Source organism: Bos javanicus, chromosome 2, assembly GCF_032452875.1.
Source record: "Bos javanicus breed banteng chromosome 2, ARS-OSU_banteng_1.0, whole genome shotgun sequence".
NCBI lineage: Eukaryota > Metazoa > Chordata > Mammalia > Artiodactyla > Bovidae > Bos > Bos javanicus.
The window spans coordinates 4,546,570-4,561,757 of record NC_083869.1 but is presented as its reverse complement, the minus strand read 5'-3'; the positions used below and the strand labels follow the sequence as shown (position 1 = coordinate 4,561,757).

At 42.7% G+C, this 15,188-nt stretch overlaps 1 protein-coding gene across 11 annotated transcripts in view; it reads right to left on the bottom strand.

Moving 5' to 3' along the window:
* Window positions 1–802: 802 nt before the first annotated feature.
* SAP130 (Sin3A associated protein 130) overlaps window positions 803–15,188 on the bottom strand; it is a 77,855-nt gene continuing 63,469 nt past the window's right edge. For all 11 annotated transcript variants that reach the window (XM_061431837.1, XM_061431886.1, XM_061431854.1 and 8 more), the window contains 5 exons: window positions 14,542–14,790; window positions 14,233–14,358; window positions 3,151–3,254; window positions 1,952–2,065; window positions 803–1,726 (listed from right to left, as the gene is read on the bottom strand). In XM_061431837.1, coding sequence (XP_061287821.1) covers window positions 1,568–1,726; window positions 1,952–2,065; window positions 3,151–3,254; window positions 14,233–14,358; window positions 14,542–14,790 — 752 coding nt within the window. In that variant the 3' untranslated portion in view covers window positions 803–1,567. The remainder of the gene's footprint in view (window positions 1,727–1,951; window positions 2,066–3,150; window positions 3,255–14,232; window positions 14,359–14,541; window positions 14,791–15,188) is intronic.

Here is a 15,188-nt window from a genome sequence, read left to right as displayed (position 1 = left end):
AGACCTGACTCAGCCAAAAAAAGAAGCAAGCAAGCCTAGGCTACCTTCCCACTCCAGCGAGTTCACAGAAGGTAACCTCGTAAAGAAAATCCACTCTCCTGGAAGTCCTTCCCCCATTACCACAGCCTTAACTCCTATAATATGACCAATTTATAACATTGGTTCCAAAGACTGGATCAAATTTGGCATAGACTCTCAGATTTGTTTAGGACAAGGCAAAAAGCCAGCCTGGGGACTTTACTGGTGGTCTAGTGATTAGGAGTCTGCCTTCCACTCCAGGGGATGCAGGTCAGGTCCCTGGCTGGGGCACTAAGACCCCACATGCCACAGGGCAACTAAGCCTGTGCACCACGACTAGGCTCTGTGTACGACAACTAGAGATCCCCATAACAGAGCCCCCGTGCTACAACTCAGACCCGACGCAGACGGAAAAGGGGAAAGCAAGCCTGGGCTGCCTTCCCACTCCAGCGAGGTCACAGAAGGCAACCTCGCAAAGAAAATCCACTCTCCTGGAAGTCCTTCCCCCATCACCACAGCCGTATTTTTTGTACTATAAAATGACCAATGTATATTTGCAATGAGGTACAATGTAGTCTCATATTTAAGATAATCAAAAGCCCACAGGCTTCACCATCTGCGACATCTTCAAGATACCAAGGTAAGTGGAACCTGTGTGGAGCAACCAAACTGTCAGAGTAGACTCAACAACGTGAGAGAAAGGCCAGAAGGGTAAACACTCAAGTGATGTGCAGTGCAGCACAATGAGCTTCATAAAATGATGCAAACTGCTTATGTACAAAACCTCTTTGAGTCCTTTATTAACATTTGGGGATGTGCCATACGTATAATTAACAGCATCACACCAGCTACAGAAGTACAGATAACCAAGAATGTACTTCGGAACAAGGATCTCAGAGCAACTTACGGTGTTGCCTGCTCTGCAGCTCCACAAAAACCCAACTCTGACACACGCAGGACAGACAATATAACAATTTCACTTTGAAATGGTTCTTTAGAAAATGACAAGAATTGGCAGTTCAAACCCTTTAGAGTGAGATGTGGCAGGTCTTTCAAGTGCCATGGCACTGCTTTAGAAGGCCAGCGTGGGCATCTGAAGGTCAGACAGAGTAAGAACCGACTAGGGCGAGGGGAAGAGGTTTGATTTTCAGTGTACAGAGAGAACAGATGGTCCAAGTGGATACTTTCAGTTCAGGCTCAGTATGGGTCCTGCAGGAATCCATCAGATAAATAGTTTATCAACTGGAAGGCTGAAAAACGCCAGCCTGTCACCTGTGTCACTGATTCCAACCGGGAGACCCTGTTGCAACAGGAGTCAGGCACGATGCAGTAAGCGTAAGAGGGAGACGCCTGAAAGAAGACTGGAGTCCACTGTCGGATCAGTTCTGACCCTTCCACATCACTGGATGTTCTGGGTCCCTCTGCTTTCACGTGTGAACTAAGGAACGCTTTCCTTCATCTCAATGTTCCACTTTGAAAATAACCAACCCTTCCCCCACCCCCAACATCATTCTCCATAAATTCTTTTTCCAAAGTCCTGATTCGGGGTCTAGACTTTTTCCTTTCGCTTCAATTTTGACACCTTCTTGACAGTCCCATTCTTGTTTAGAAGCTTCAGGACACGATCTTTATGATCTAAAACTTTAAGCATGGAGTCTCTGGCCTCACTGATTTGATCCATCACAAGTTTACACCTCTGCATATTTCCCTGAAACAAAAGACATGACACCATCCATCAGCAATCTTCAAGACAGCGTGGCTTTTAAAGAGCTTCCCACCTTTGAACTGAGCCATTTTGAGGCTTTCACATAGGAAAAAAACACTTTACTGTTTCTGGATAATGCAGGCTGAAGAAAATAATCGGTTTTTACCAAAGATATTAGTGGAGAGAGGGGAAGGGAGAAATAAGGGGAGGGAAAGGGCTCCTTCAAACCTGTATTAGTTCATTTATTCGGTGTAAATCATCATCAGTTGCTGCTTTTTTCTTTGGGATAATCCCTTCCTGCAGGTTGGTGAGTCTTTCGTAAACATCATGTTCTAGATTTGTCTGCAACAAACAAGAAGGAGGGAATCATGACCTCAGAAATACTTTTCTTCATCAAACGCAGGCAAAAACCCCACCTTGAATCACCTGTGTAAACTGGTATCAGGTCTGTCTGGGTTATAAAATCATTTCTCCCAATGACTAAGATACAGTACAGTAAGGAAAGTTAATCAACAATTTACATCACAATTGGCCATAATTCAGAGTATCTTCTAGGATAACTCTTTTTTTGGCTGCACCACGCAGCACGTGGGATCTTAGTTCCCTAATATATCCAACCTGACCTCCTTGCAGTGGAAGCTCAGAGTCTTAACCACTGCACCACCACGGAAGTCCAAGGATGGCTTTTAAATTCTCCCCTAAATTCCCAATTTCTCTGAAAAGCATGTCCATAAGTTCCATAAAAATATGCTTTTATGCTAAATTTAAACCTAGCCATGGCACTACTTAAAAAAAAAAAAAAGACCATGTTCTTCAGATCATGGCTACTCCAAAGACAGAAAGACTTCGTGAGATTATTTTGCTCGGCTCCTCTTTACCTTGCTGAAGGAAGGAGTCTTGCCCAGGGGTTATGGAAAGGGCTGAACACAGAGCGCACTGGACAGATGAGATCAACAGCAGTTTACTCTTCAGTATGCTCGCGGCCCAGGGGAGGAGGACACTGCATGTCATGCTGAACCACAGGGGGGTGCCCTCCATGACAGAGAGAGCAAGAGGGAACAGGTAGGGGCTGCAGGAGGCAGGCTCCGTAGTGCAAGAGTACGTAGCGCCCCCTGGTGCCCCCAGGAGGACATCACTGGCTTATCTGAGTGTCTCGAGCTGGAGGAGAACTGAAGCCCACTGCTTAGGGAGAAGTGCTAATATACCTTACTCCCACAGTGAGGAGCAGTCAGAATGGGTTGACAGGCCCCCTCTGTTTCAGATGTCACAGCAACACATAATATGAACCTTAACTGTAGGTCTTGCACACATAAAAACTCCACCATGATCCATGTTAACTGGGAACGCTTCACAATCACCCCTAAAGAAAATGCTCTATGAACTCAGATGTCCTCAGCAGGACTAACAACTGCTAGAGTGCCACCTACCAGCTGTAGCAACTGGGCTGCACAGAGGTGAACCTTCCAGCCTTGAGCACGACACGATACTCCTTTCTGATTAGCTATTTCCTGCAGCATAGCTTTCTTCTCCTCTGGAACCATAAAAAAATAAATAAATAAAAGTCACTGAGAATGTAAGTCACAATATCAATAAAAGCTCTTTTGGTTCACTCCAGCAAAATAAGACTTACTTTGCTAATCTAATGAGTTCAAAAGAGAGTAAGCTAATACTCTAAGGTTTTAAGTGAGGGAAACAGTTTTTAGTGGGTTGGAGCCTTGCTCATGCATGATGTCTCCAAGCATGTGGAGAGTCTGGGCATTAAGCTTAAAAGCTCTGTGGTGTTATCTAGATCTTGGAAGAAATCATAGGACTCCAACTTGAGTAACATTTAAATTCAGGTGGAAAAGTCCACAAATCAGCACTGTAGTAAAATAAATATGAACTTTATCATTTAGACTGGGGAAAGACAAACTAGGACTGAGGGGCACCTGTCAGAGGTGAGTTTAGATGTATCTGTGAAGTTTTAACATTACTGCTCACCAGGACTTAAAATGGATTTACACGTTACATGGATAATCACAAACTATTTTTAAAAAAATTACCTTATTGAAAAAATCAATATTTTTTTCTGTTTAAAATTTTGGCTGCACTGGATCTTTGCTGTGGCACTCAGACTTTCTCTAGTCGCAGAGCATGGGCTCTAGAATGCATGGGCTCGGCTGTCGTGCTATGTGGGATCTCAGTTCCCCACTAGGGACTGAACCCTCATCCCCTGCATTGGAAGGTAGATTCTTGACCGCTGGTCCACCAGGGAAGTCCCTAAAAAATTAATCTTGACAAAATCCTATCTATATATTTGTCAAATGCATAAGACCAAGACTGAACCTTAATGTAAATGATAAACTCCGGGTGATGATTATTTCAGTGTAGGCTCACCAAATGTGCCACTGCGGTGAGGAACGCTGAGAGTGAGGGAGGCTGTGCGTGTGTGGGGACAGGGGATGGGGGGCAGACACGGGACATCTCTTTACCTCCCGTTCAATTCTGCTGTGAACCTAAAACTGATCAACTTTACTTCCTAGAATAATTAACAACAACACAAAACCCCCAAACTTATCTGGTAGGCAAAGATTAGCAAGAAAGTAATTTAAAAATCTTAAACTTTTTGAGATAATTATTGATTCATATGCAATTGTAAGAAATAATACAGAGAGGTCCTATGTATTCTTTATCTGGTTTCCCTCAGTGGTAGTATCTGGCAAAACCGCAGTGTAACATCACAACCATGCTACTGACAAAGTCCACTGACTCTCTTCAGCTTTCATCAGTTTTACATGGTCTTGTGTCTGTTGTTACGAGCATTATAAAAAAACTTTTCAGCTCAAAATAATTAGATTCACAGAAGCTGCAAAGATAGTATAGAGATATATCTGGTAAGAGACCTGTATTTAGAACATAGGAAGAATTCTTACCACTCAACAATAAAGACAAATGAATTAAAAAGGACAAAATATCTAAACACACATTTTTCCAAAAAACATATACAAATTGCCAACAAACATGAAGATATTCAACATCATGAGGCATTGCTGCTGCTGATGCTAAGTCACTTCAGTTGTGTCCGACTCTGTGCGACCCCATAGACGGCAGCCCACCAGGCTTCCCGGTCCGTGGGATTCTCCAGGCAAGAACACTGGAGTGGGTTGCCATTTCCTGTTTCACTGCATGAAAGTGAAAAGTGAAAGTGAAGTCGCTCAGTCATGTCCGACTCTTATCGACCCCATGGACTGCAGCCTATCAGGCTCCTCCGTCCATGGATTTTCCAGGCAAGAGTACTGGAGTGGGGTGCCATCGCCTTCTCCGTCATTAGGCGTTAGGGAAATGCAAATAAAAACTGCAGTAAGTACCATTTCAAACCCCTTAAGATGCCATAATAATAATAAAAAAAGAGTAAGTGTTGGTGAGGATGTGGAAAAATCAGAAGTCGTATGCATTCCTGGTGGGAAAGTAAAATGTATTTGCTTTGGAAAATACTCTCAGAGTTCCTAGAATGTTAAACATAGTTACCAAACAGCCCAGAAATTCCATTCTTAGGTGTATGTACAAGAGAAATGAAAACAAATGTTCCCACAAAAATGTAGACACAAATGACCATAGGAACAGTATTCATGATCAAAAAGTGGAAACAACCCAAATGCCTACTGAGTGATGAATGGATAAATAATATGTGGTATACATCCATAAAATAGAGTATTATTTGGCAGGAAAATTGACTGAAGTCCTGATACATACCATACGGATGACTCTTGAAAACATTAAATTAAGTGAAATAAACCTGTCACAGAAGACTGCATGGTATATGATTCTGTTCATAGGAAATGTCCAGCAACGGGAAATTTAAAGAGATGGCAAGTAGATAAAAGAGGTTCCTAGGGTTGGGCGTAGGGAGGAGTGAAGACGGCAGGACTGGTGATGACAGCTAAGGGTTGTACTAATAGTTAAGGGTTGTACTTGCTGGGCTAATGAAAATGTTTTAAAATTAAATGTAGAGATAAACACGCAACTTTGTGAATACACTAAGAATCACTGAATTGTACATTTTAATAGGTTAATTGCATGCTACATGAATTACAGCTCACTAAAGCTTTTGTTGGGGAAAAAAGATAGTAACGAGAGGTCCAGTATTCCCCTTTACCCAGTTTTCCCTCACTGTTTACATCTTAGTAACTGCAGTACAGTTATCACACCCAGGAAATTGCCACTGATGTAAAGTGAGTATATGTCATATATCACGTGTAAATTTATGTAACTGCTATGTCAATCGAGGTTTAGAGCTACTCACCACCACGAGAGACCTCCTGTGCCACACCTTCATGGTCACACCACCCCTTGCTTACGATTAACCCTTGATCCACTCATTTCTTCTCTATGTGTATAACTTTGTCACTCTGAGATTATATAAACAGAGTCGCATGGTATGTGTCTTTTTTCCGGGGAAGGGAGAGGGTGCATGTTTTGAAAATTGATTTCCCCGTAAGCCTAAGCACAATGCCTAAGCTGCTGCATAATCAATAGTTCTTTCCTGTCCATTGCTGACAAGAGTCAACGGCTCGTTTGTTTAACTGTTTGATACCATCTGTGTTGTTTCCAGCTCTTGGCTAATACCAGAGATGCTGCTATGAACACCTCTATCCAGATTTCTGTGTGGACAGAGGGTTTTCATTTTTCTGGGATAAATGCCCAGGAGGGCAACTGTTGGGTTATATGGTAAGTGTATGTTTAGTTTTTATGAAACTGCCAAACTGTTTTCCAGGGTAGCTCAGTAATGTGTAAAAGACAGCTGAATTGCAATACGACAATGTTCTGCTAAGCAGCTTCCCCAGTGGAACTGGAGAAATTAAAAAAAAACCTTTAAACCTCTGGAAAAAGGTCCTAAGGGCAAACAGCAAGGCAGAAACATCTATTCAAACAAATCTACCAAAAGGTGAAAACCAGTAGGTCTGTGGCATTTGAACCAAGACTGATCCCTATCTCCTTCTCCCTCTAGCTTGGAAGGTGGAGACTCTGTTCCAGATTGCTATAGCCCCAAGCACAGGGTTCCCTCTTCCCCAGTTCCCAAAAGGAACAGGGCATTTCCCATCCTGCTCTCTGTTGCTGAGGCTAAGTCTCAGGTCCTGAGTCTAGTCGACATGTGGGGGTTCCCTTCTTTTGCTTAATCCCCACTTGTAGAAGGGAGACTGTACCTTAGGCAAGGTGAGCTGAGAACACTGGAGCCCAGGAGCCCTTCTCCTGGCTTGTGAAGTGGTGCATCACCCTAGGAGAGGCAGGCCACGTGGAAGACAGGCTGCTCCCCATCTCCCCTCCAACCAGCACTCACCTGCTAAGTTGCCATTGGCCCACCCCCACCTCCAGAACCCTAGGCTCAGAGATTCTGCCTGGAGAAACAAACAGGCCATAAAACAGGAAGCTTCTAATCTCTTCCCAAAGGAGCTGGCTCCAATTTCAACAGAGTGTGAAGTTCAAACCTAAAGGTGCTCCCATGAGCAGTGGAGGGTGTAGATAAGGCAAGTGGGAGGAAATGTGCAGACACAGTGAAGACACAGCCTAGACTGTGGGCTGACCCATTTGCAGGAGAGAACAAAGAGCAAGAGAGCTGGCAGGAGCTCTCCTTGGGGTCAGAATGATTATCAAACACTGACCTCAGAAACCATTCTGGCAAGGAGCTACAATACGACTGGATTAGTTTGCAGAGGAATTTGTGTTTAAGGGCAAATTCCAGCACTGTGTTCTTAATAGATCAAATGGCAAGCAATAAGTGGGGTTTATCAGTTGAACGTGGTCAGGGGAACAGGAGGAGAGAAGCCTGCCCATGCCACTGTCCTCCCACGGTGGCTGTGGGTATACTCAAAGCTCTGTCTCCCCAAGGAGTAACATCAGAGGCTTACCACTTGGTGGTGCTGGTGGGGTGGAGCTGATCAGACTTCACTAAAAGAATCCAGCCAGTCACTAAACAGCTAAAAATGCAAATAACTATAGCGGGTCTTTGAGGAGGCAGCGAGACCAGTACCTGGAGTCGCTACATTATCTAAAACGTCCAGTTTCCAACAAAAATTATGAGGCATTCAAACAAACAGGGAAGTATGACCCATACATGGGGAAAAAGAAATAGGCAGCAGAAAATGCTCGATAAGAGTGACCAGATGTCATATTTAAAAGATTTCAAAGTAGCCATTATGAATAAATTCACAGAATGAAAAGAAAGTATGAGTGAAGAAGTAAAAGAAGGGATGATAATCATGTCACATTAAACAGAGTATCAACATAGAGACAGAAATTGTACACCGTTAAGAGCACCAACAGACTGGTTCCAAATAGGAAAAGGAGTACATCAAGGCTGTATATTGTCACCCTGCTTATTTAACTTCTGTGCAGAGTACATCATGAGAAACGCTGGGCTGGAAGAAGCACAAGCTGGAATCAAGATTCCCAGGAGAAATATCAATAACCTGAGATATGAAGATGACACCACCCTTATGGCAGAAAGTGAAGAGGAATTCAAAAGCCTTTTGATGAAAGTGAAAGTGGAGAGTGAAAAAGTTGGCTTAAAGCTCAACATTCAGAAAACGAAGATCATGGCATCCGGTCCCATCACTTCATGGGAAATAGATGGGGAAACAGTGGAAACAGTGTCAGACTTTATTTTTTTGGGCTCCCAAATCACTGCAGATGGTGACTGCAGCCATGAAATTAAAAGACGCTTACTCCTTGGAAGGAAAGCTATGACCAACCTAGATAGCATATTCAAAAGCAGAGACTTTACTTTGCCAACAAAGGTCTGTCTAGTCAAGGCTATGGTTTTTCCTGTGGTCATGTATGGATGTGAGAGTTGGACTGTGAAGAAGGCTGAGCACTGAAGAACTGATGCTTTTGAACTGTGGTGTTGGAGAAGACTCTTGAGAGTCCCTTGGATTGCAAGGAGATCCAACCAGTCCATTCTGAAGGAGATGAGCCCTGGGATTTCTTTGGAGGGAATGATGCTGAAGCTGAAACTCCAGTACTTTGGCCACCTCACCTCATGCGAAGAGTCGACTCATTGGAAAAGACTCTGATGCTGGGAAGGATTGGGGGCAAGAGAAGGGGACGACAGAGGATGAGATGGCTGGATGGCATCACTGACTGGATAGACGTGAGTTTGAGTGAACTTCGGGAGTTGGTGATGGACAGGGAGGCCTGGCGTGCTGCGATTCATGGGGTCGCAAAGAGTCAGACACGACTGCGTGACTGAACTGAACTGAACTGAAGAGCACCAATGCATGTATAATGGGGTACCAAAAGGAAAAGAGATAAAGGAGAAGAAATATTCAAAGAAAAAATGACTTAAGATTTCTCACATTTACTGAAAAACAGTAATGTATATATCAGGAAGCTCAAGGCTAACTCCAAAGAAGATACATGCATACAGATGTATCAAAGTAAAAATGTTGAAAGTCAAAGCTAAAAATATCTTCAAAGAAGTAAGATAAAACATGATGCATCACTTACAATATAATCCCATTAAAATCAACAGCTGACTTCTCAGGAGAATCAGTGGAGTCTAGAAGGCAGTGGGGTAACAATCAAAATGCTCAAAGGAATGTATAAGAAATTTAGTTTCTCTACATCCTCAGCAGCATGTGGCATTATTAGTATTTCTAATACTGTATTTCCTTATTGATTTTGTCTGGATGATCTGTCCATTGATGAAAGATGAGTGTTAAAGTCTCCCACTATTATTGTGTTCCTGTCAATTTCTCCCTTTATGGCTGTTAGTATTTGCCTTATATATTGAGGTGTTCTATGTCGGGTGCATGTATCATTTACAATTGTTACACCTTCTTGGATTGATCCTTTGATGATTATGTAGTGTCCTTTGTTTTCTGTAAGTCTAATTTTGCCTGGTATGAGTACTGGTACTCCAGCTTTCTTTTGATTTCCATTTGCACAGAATACCTTTTTCCATTCTTTCACTTTCAGTCTGTATGTGTCCCTAGATCTGAAGTGGTTCTCTTACAGACAGCAAACTCAGGGGCCTTGTTTTTGTATCCATTCACCAGTCTACGTCTTTTGGTTGAAGCATTTAACCCGTTTACATTTAAGGTAATCATTGATATGTATGTTCTTACTGCCACTTTGTTGTTTTGGATTGTTTTCCTAGTCTTTTTTCTTCACAGGTCTTCTCGCAGGTCTTCTTTTGTTCTCTTGTCATTTAGTGACTAACTTTAGCGTTGTGTTTGGATCCCTCTTCTAAGCGTGTATCTACTGTCGACTTTGTGGTTATCCTGAGGTTTTGATACAGCAGTCTATATACAGACAAGATTGTTAATAAGCTGCTGGTTTTTAAATTTCAAATGCATTTCCAATATCCTGTATTTGTGGTCTCCTCACAACTGCTGGTTGTGATATATTTGTGTGGATGTGATTTCCTACCTTTATTGTACATTTGCCTTTGCCAGTGAACTTTTCCATTAGCAATTTTCTTATTTTTAGTTGTGGTCTTTTCCACTTAGAGAAGTTCCTTTAGAATTCGTTGCAAAGCTAGTCTGGTGGTGCTGAATTTTCTCAGCCTTTACCTGTATGTAAAGCTTTTGATTTCTCCATTGAATCTGAATGAAAGCCTTGCTGGGTGGAGTATTCTTGGTTGTAGGTTCTTTCTCCTACACTTTAAATATATTGCACCATTCCCTTCTGGCCTGCAAAGTTTCTGCTGAGAAATCAGCTGATAACTTTATGGGAATTCCCATGTATGTTACCTGTTGTTTTCCCCTTGTTGCTTTTAATGTTTTATTTTTGTCTTTTTGACAAAAATTACTATGTCTTGGTGTGTTCCTCCTTGGGTTTTTCTTGCCTGGGACTCTGCTTTCTGGAGTTGGGTGACTATTTCCCTTCCCATGTTAGGGCAGTTCTCAGCTATTATGTCTTCAAGTATCTTCTCAGGTCCTTTCCCTCTCTCTTCTGGGACCCCTCTAATGTGAGTGTTGGTACATTTAATGTTGTCTTGAGCTCTCTCAGATTGTTTTAATTTCTCTTCACTCGGTTTTCTTTCTCCTGTTTTACGGCAGTGATTCCCACCGTTTCGTCTTCTAGATCACTCATATGTTTTCCTGCTTCAGTTATTCTGCTATTGATTCCTTCTAGTGTAGTTTTCATTTTAGTTACTGTGTTGTTCACCTTTGTTCTTTAGTTCTTCTAGGTCTTTGTAAAACATCTCTTGTATCTTCTTAATCTATGCCTCTATATTTTTTCTGTGCTGGATCTTCTTTACTTTCATTATTTCAAACTCTTTTTCTGGTAGGCTGCCTGTCTCCACTTCACTTGGTTGTTCTGGGGTTTTATCTTGTTCCTCCGTCTGGGACATGTCCCTCTGCTGTCTCATTTTGTCTTGCTTCCTGTGATTGTGGTTTCCATTCTGCAGGCTGCAGTACTGTGGTTGTTGCTTCTGCTATGTGCTCGCTGGTGGATGAGGCTAAGAGGTTTGTGCAGATTTCCTAATGGGAGGGCCTGGTTCCTGCCAAGGGGTGGGTGGAGCTGGGTTCTGTCTCTCTGGTGGTCAGGGCAGTGCTCAGAGACTTAAGCTGTCTGCTGGTTGGCACTAGTGGTAAAGAACCTGCCTGCCAATGCAGAAGATGCAAGAGAGTCAGGTTTGATTCCTGGGTCAGGAAGATCCTCTGGAGTAGGAAATGGCAACCAAATTTAGCATTCTTGCCTTGAGAATCCCATGGACAGAAGAGCTTGGAGGGCTATACTCCATCAGATCACAGACAGGACTGAAATGACTTAGCACAAGCATGAGCTGGTGGGTGGAGCTGTGTTCCTGCCCTGTTGGTTATCTGGCTTGAGGCATTCCAGCACTGGAGCCTAGAGATTGCTGGGGGTAGCTAATGGCAGCTTCTGGGAGGGCTATCCCAATGAGTACTCCCCAGAACTGCTGCCGCCAGTATCTTTGTCCCTATAGTGAACCACGGCCATCCCCATGTTTAATTCCCATGGGTTGAAGGTTTTTCTGTTATCTGTTATTGGTTTCTAGTTTGAGTCTATCATGGCCAATGAAGATACTCTGCTGCTGCTGCTGCCAAGTTGCTTCAGTCGTGTCTGAGTCTGGGCAACCCCAAAGACGGCAGCCCACTAGGCTCTGCCGTCCCTGGGATTCTCCAGGCAAGAACACCAGAGTGGGTTGCCATTTCCTTCTCCAATACATGAAAGTGAAAAGTCAAAGTAAAGTCACTCAGTCGTGTCCGACTTTTCACAACCGCATGGACTGCAGCCTACCAGGCTCCTCCATCCATGGGATTTTCCAGGCAAGAGTACTGGAGTGGGGTGCCATTGCCTTCTCTGAAGATGCTCTACATGATTTCAACTCTCTCCAAATTGTTGAGGTTTATGATCCTAAATGGAGAAGGCAGTGGCACCCCACTCCAGTACTCTTGCCTGGAAAATCCCATGGATGGAGGAGCCTGGTGGGCTGCAGTCCATGGGGTCCCAAAGAGTCGTACATGACTGAGTGACTTCATTTTCACTTTTCACTTTCATGCATTGGAGAAGGAGATGGCAACCCACTCCGGTGTTCTTGCCTGGAGAATCCCAGGGATGGCGGGGCCTGGTGGGCTGCCGTCTCTGGGGTCGCACAGAGTTGGACACGACTGAAGTGACTTAGCAGCGGCAGCAGCAGCATGATCCTAAATAAGGTCTATGTGCATCTTGAGAGAATATGTATTCTGCTGCAGTTCAAGTGTCCTATAAATGTCTACTAAATGTTGGTTTGTGGTATTCACTTCTTGCATATTCTTGCTGATTCTCTATCAAGTGCTTCTATCAATTGCTGAGACGAGTATGTTGATGTTCTAACTATAACCACATATTTGCCTACTATTTCTTTCAGCTGTTTTTGCTTCATATTTCTGAAGCTCTTGGGTTTTGCTGACTATTTTTTAAATCAGTATGTAATGCCTTTCTTCATTTCTGGTAATTTTCTTTCCTCTGAAGTCTATTTTATTTGATATTAATATAACCACTCTTTTAAAATCAACGTTTGCAACGTTTGGTCTTCCATCCTTTTACTGTCACTCTATGATACACTGTATCTGAAGCTTCTTACGGACAGAATATGGTTGCATCTTTTTTTCATTCTCTCTGCCAATCTGTGTGTTAATTGATATGTTAGATTATTTACACTTAAGGTAATTACTGATATGTAAGGCTAAGTCTGCCAGGTTATTATTTGTTTTCTGTTTGCTTCCTGTGCTTCTTGCCATTTCTTTTTTTCCTTTTCTTCAAGTGAATTACCTGTTTTCAGTATTCTGTCTTTACTTGTTTATACGAATATGACTTTACAGCTTAGGCAAAACAGTTCAATTAAAGTTTAATAGTCAAGAGACTTGGCACAAAATGATTAATACATACATATTTGAACAGCAGATTTAGGAATCATCAATATTTTCAGCTGTCAAATTACCTTGAGATAGCTTATGAAGAGTGAATTCCAATAAGCAATAGGTATTTTCTTATAAGCCTTAAAATGTTACTAGGGAAACTGTAAATATTTTCCTGCTACAATATGGAATTCTGTGGTGTGAAGAAATGTTTGGTGGCTCATATCCTACTTTCACCAAAGGCCCACAGCCTCTGATTTCTCTTTGGAAGTCTCACCCTCTTTTCTAAACTCAGGGTACACTCACGAGGAAGAAAAGCAGGGCAGTGCAGCCACCTCTGTGCTCCCATTCAGAGACTGAACTGTCAGGATCTTCACTCCTGCTCATGGGCTTTAGTCTGCACCATCTAACTTGGACTCATCTTGAGGCTTCAAGGGAACCCTCGGAGAAGCTTCTAAATACAATTTATTTGAGGGAATAGGAAATATGGCCAATTCTCTGAAAACTCACACTTCTCTATGCAATGATTATATTTGAGACTAATAACACTTAAAGTCTATCCACAGAAATATTTGCAGATTCAAGCAAACTGCTATCATCCATTTTCACTGTAAGTGTTGTTTATTAGAATGTTATTCTCAAGTTCAACAACCACAAAAACATTTACTGTGTGCTCACACTAGATCATCCCACATATGTTTGAACAAATGTTGAACAAAAGATCTTTTGTTTCACATATGTTAAACAAAAGGCCTTTTGGAAAATACACTTTCTAGGGCTTATGCTGAATGTACATCTGAGCAGCCTGGGACTACTGTGGTCTATGTCCCATAACAATCTAGTATAGCTCCTCCTCAACTACTTTAGGGGCTAAGGAGGTCATCTGTCACTACCTGGGGAGTGGCAACACAGTAGTCTTATTCATTAGACTGTGTTCTCAGTAAAGTACATATAGCTTTCCACAGCAAAGGATAATTCTCCAAATTTTATGCTCAACTGTATATTATGCTTAAGAGTAAACAATAAATTTATAACAAAACTGACGGGGTTCTTTTTGAAGCTGGAAAACTGTGATTCTGTCTTTTCATTCTACTGTGACTTTAACACAGCTGAATGAAAAACCAACTGCATGAGTCAACACTAACCATTTCTGGCAAAACTGACCTTTGACCCGGACATCACTGTACCGCTGAAAGTGGTGGTAAGCAGCTTTCCAGGGGTTCCGATAGTGACGGAGCAAAGTAATGGGAGGTCTTGGACGCACTGGGACATACCTTACACCTTCTTCATCTATTTAAACGAGAAGAAAAAGACAACATTATATAGCTTACTATATATTTGCAACAATATTTCCTGGTACAATTTCTGCAGATGAGCTGTAAGTGAAATAGTTACTGTAAACAGCCTCAGGGATAAACTCCTAGCTTAAGTGGGAAGCTTTCCATGACCAAAGTTAACTCAAGTGAGCATTACCAATATACTCCTTGGGAGGAGACTTGCGCTTCTCTGCCTTCACCAGAAGACTCTTGGCAGTGGACTTCTCGTCATCAGTGCTGTTTGTCTCCATCATATCCCCTTCTTCTGTTGAAATCACATGCTGCTGCTTCCGAGGCTTTTTCCTTGGCGAAGCACCAGGGGGTAAGTCACTTGTAGGCATGGACAGGTTGTTAGCCAGCAATGCAAGAGACGGAGACACGGTGTTGGTAGCCAGAGGAGGAACTGCTGTCATAGGAAACAGGGTGCACGTGTATGAGAACCCAAACACGGTGGAGAGTGTCAGCTGACTTCCATCAGAGAGAGCGTTAACAAAGACAGAAAAGACAGCCAATATCTACACGTGCCCAGGACGCTGCTAAAGCACGCTAACTGCGGCAGAGGTTGCCCGCTGCTCTCTGACGCCTCACACCTTCATCTCCCTTAGTACAAGGTGCTCCTCACCCTGAAATGGGCACACTGCCACTCAGCTGAAAGACTATATTTACTAGTTTCTCTTACGGTATGGTATGGCTATTTGAAATTAAAATTCTAGTGCTTTGCAGAAATTTTAAGAACTTTCCTTAGAAGAACGAAGGCTTTACCCACTCCGTGTCTTCTTCCTGTGACCCTGGAACTCAGATGGG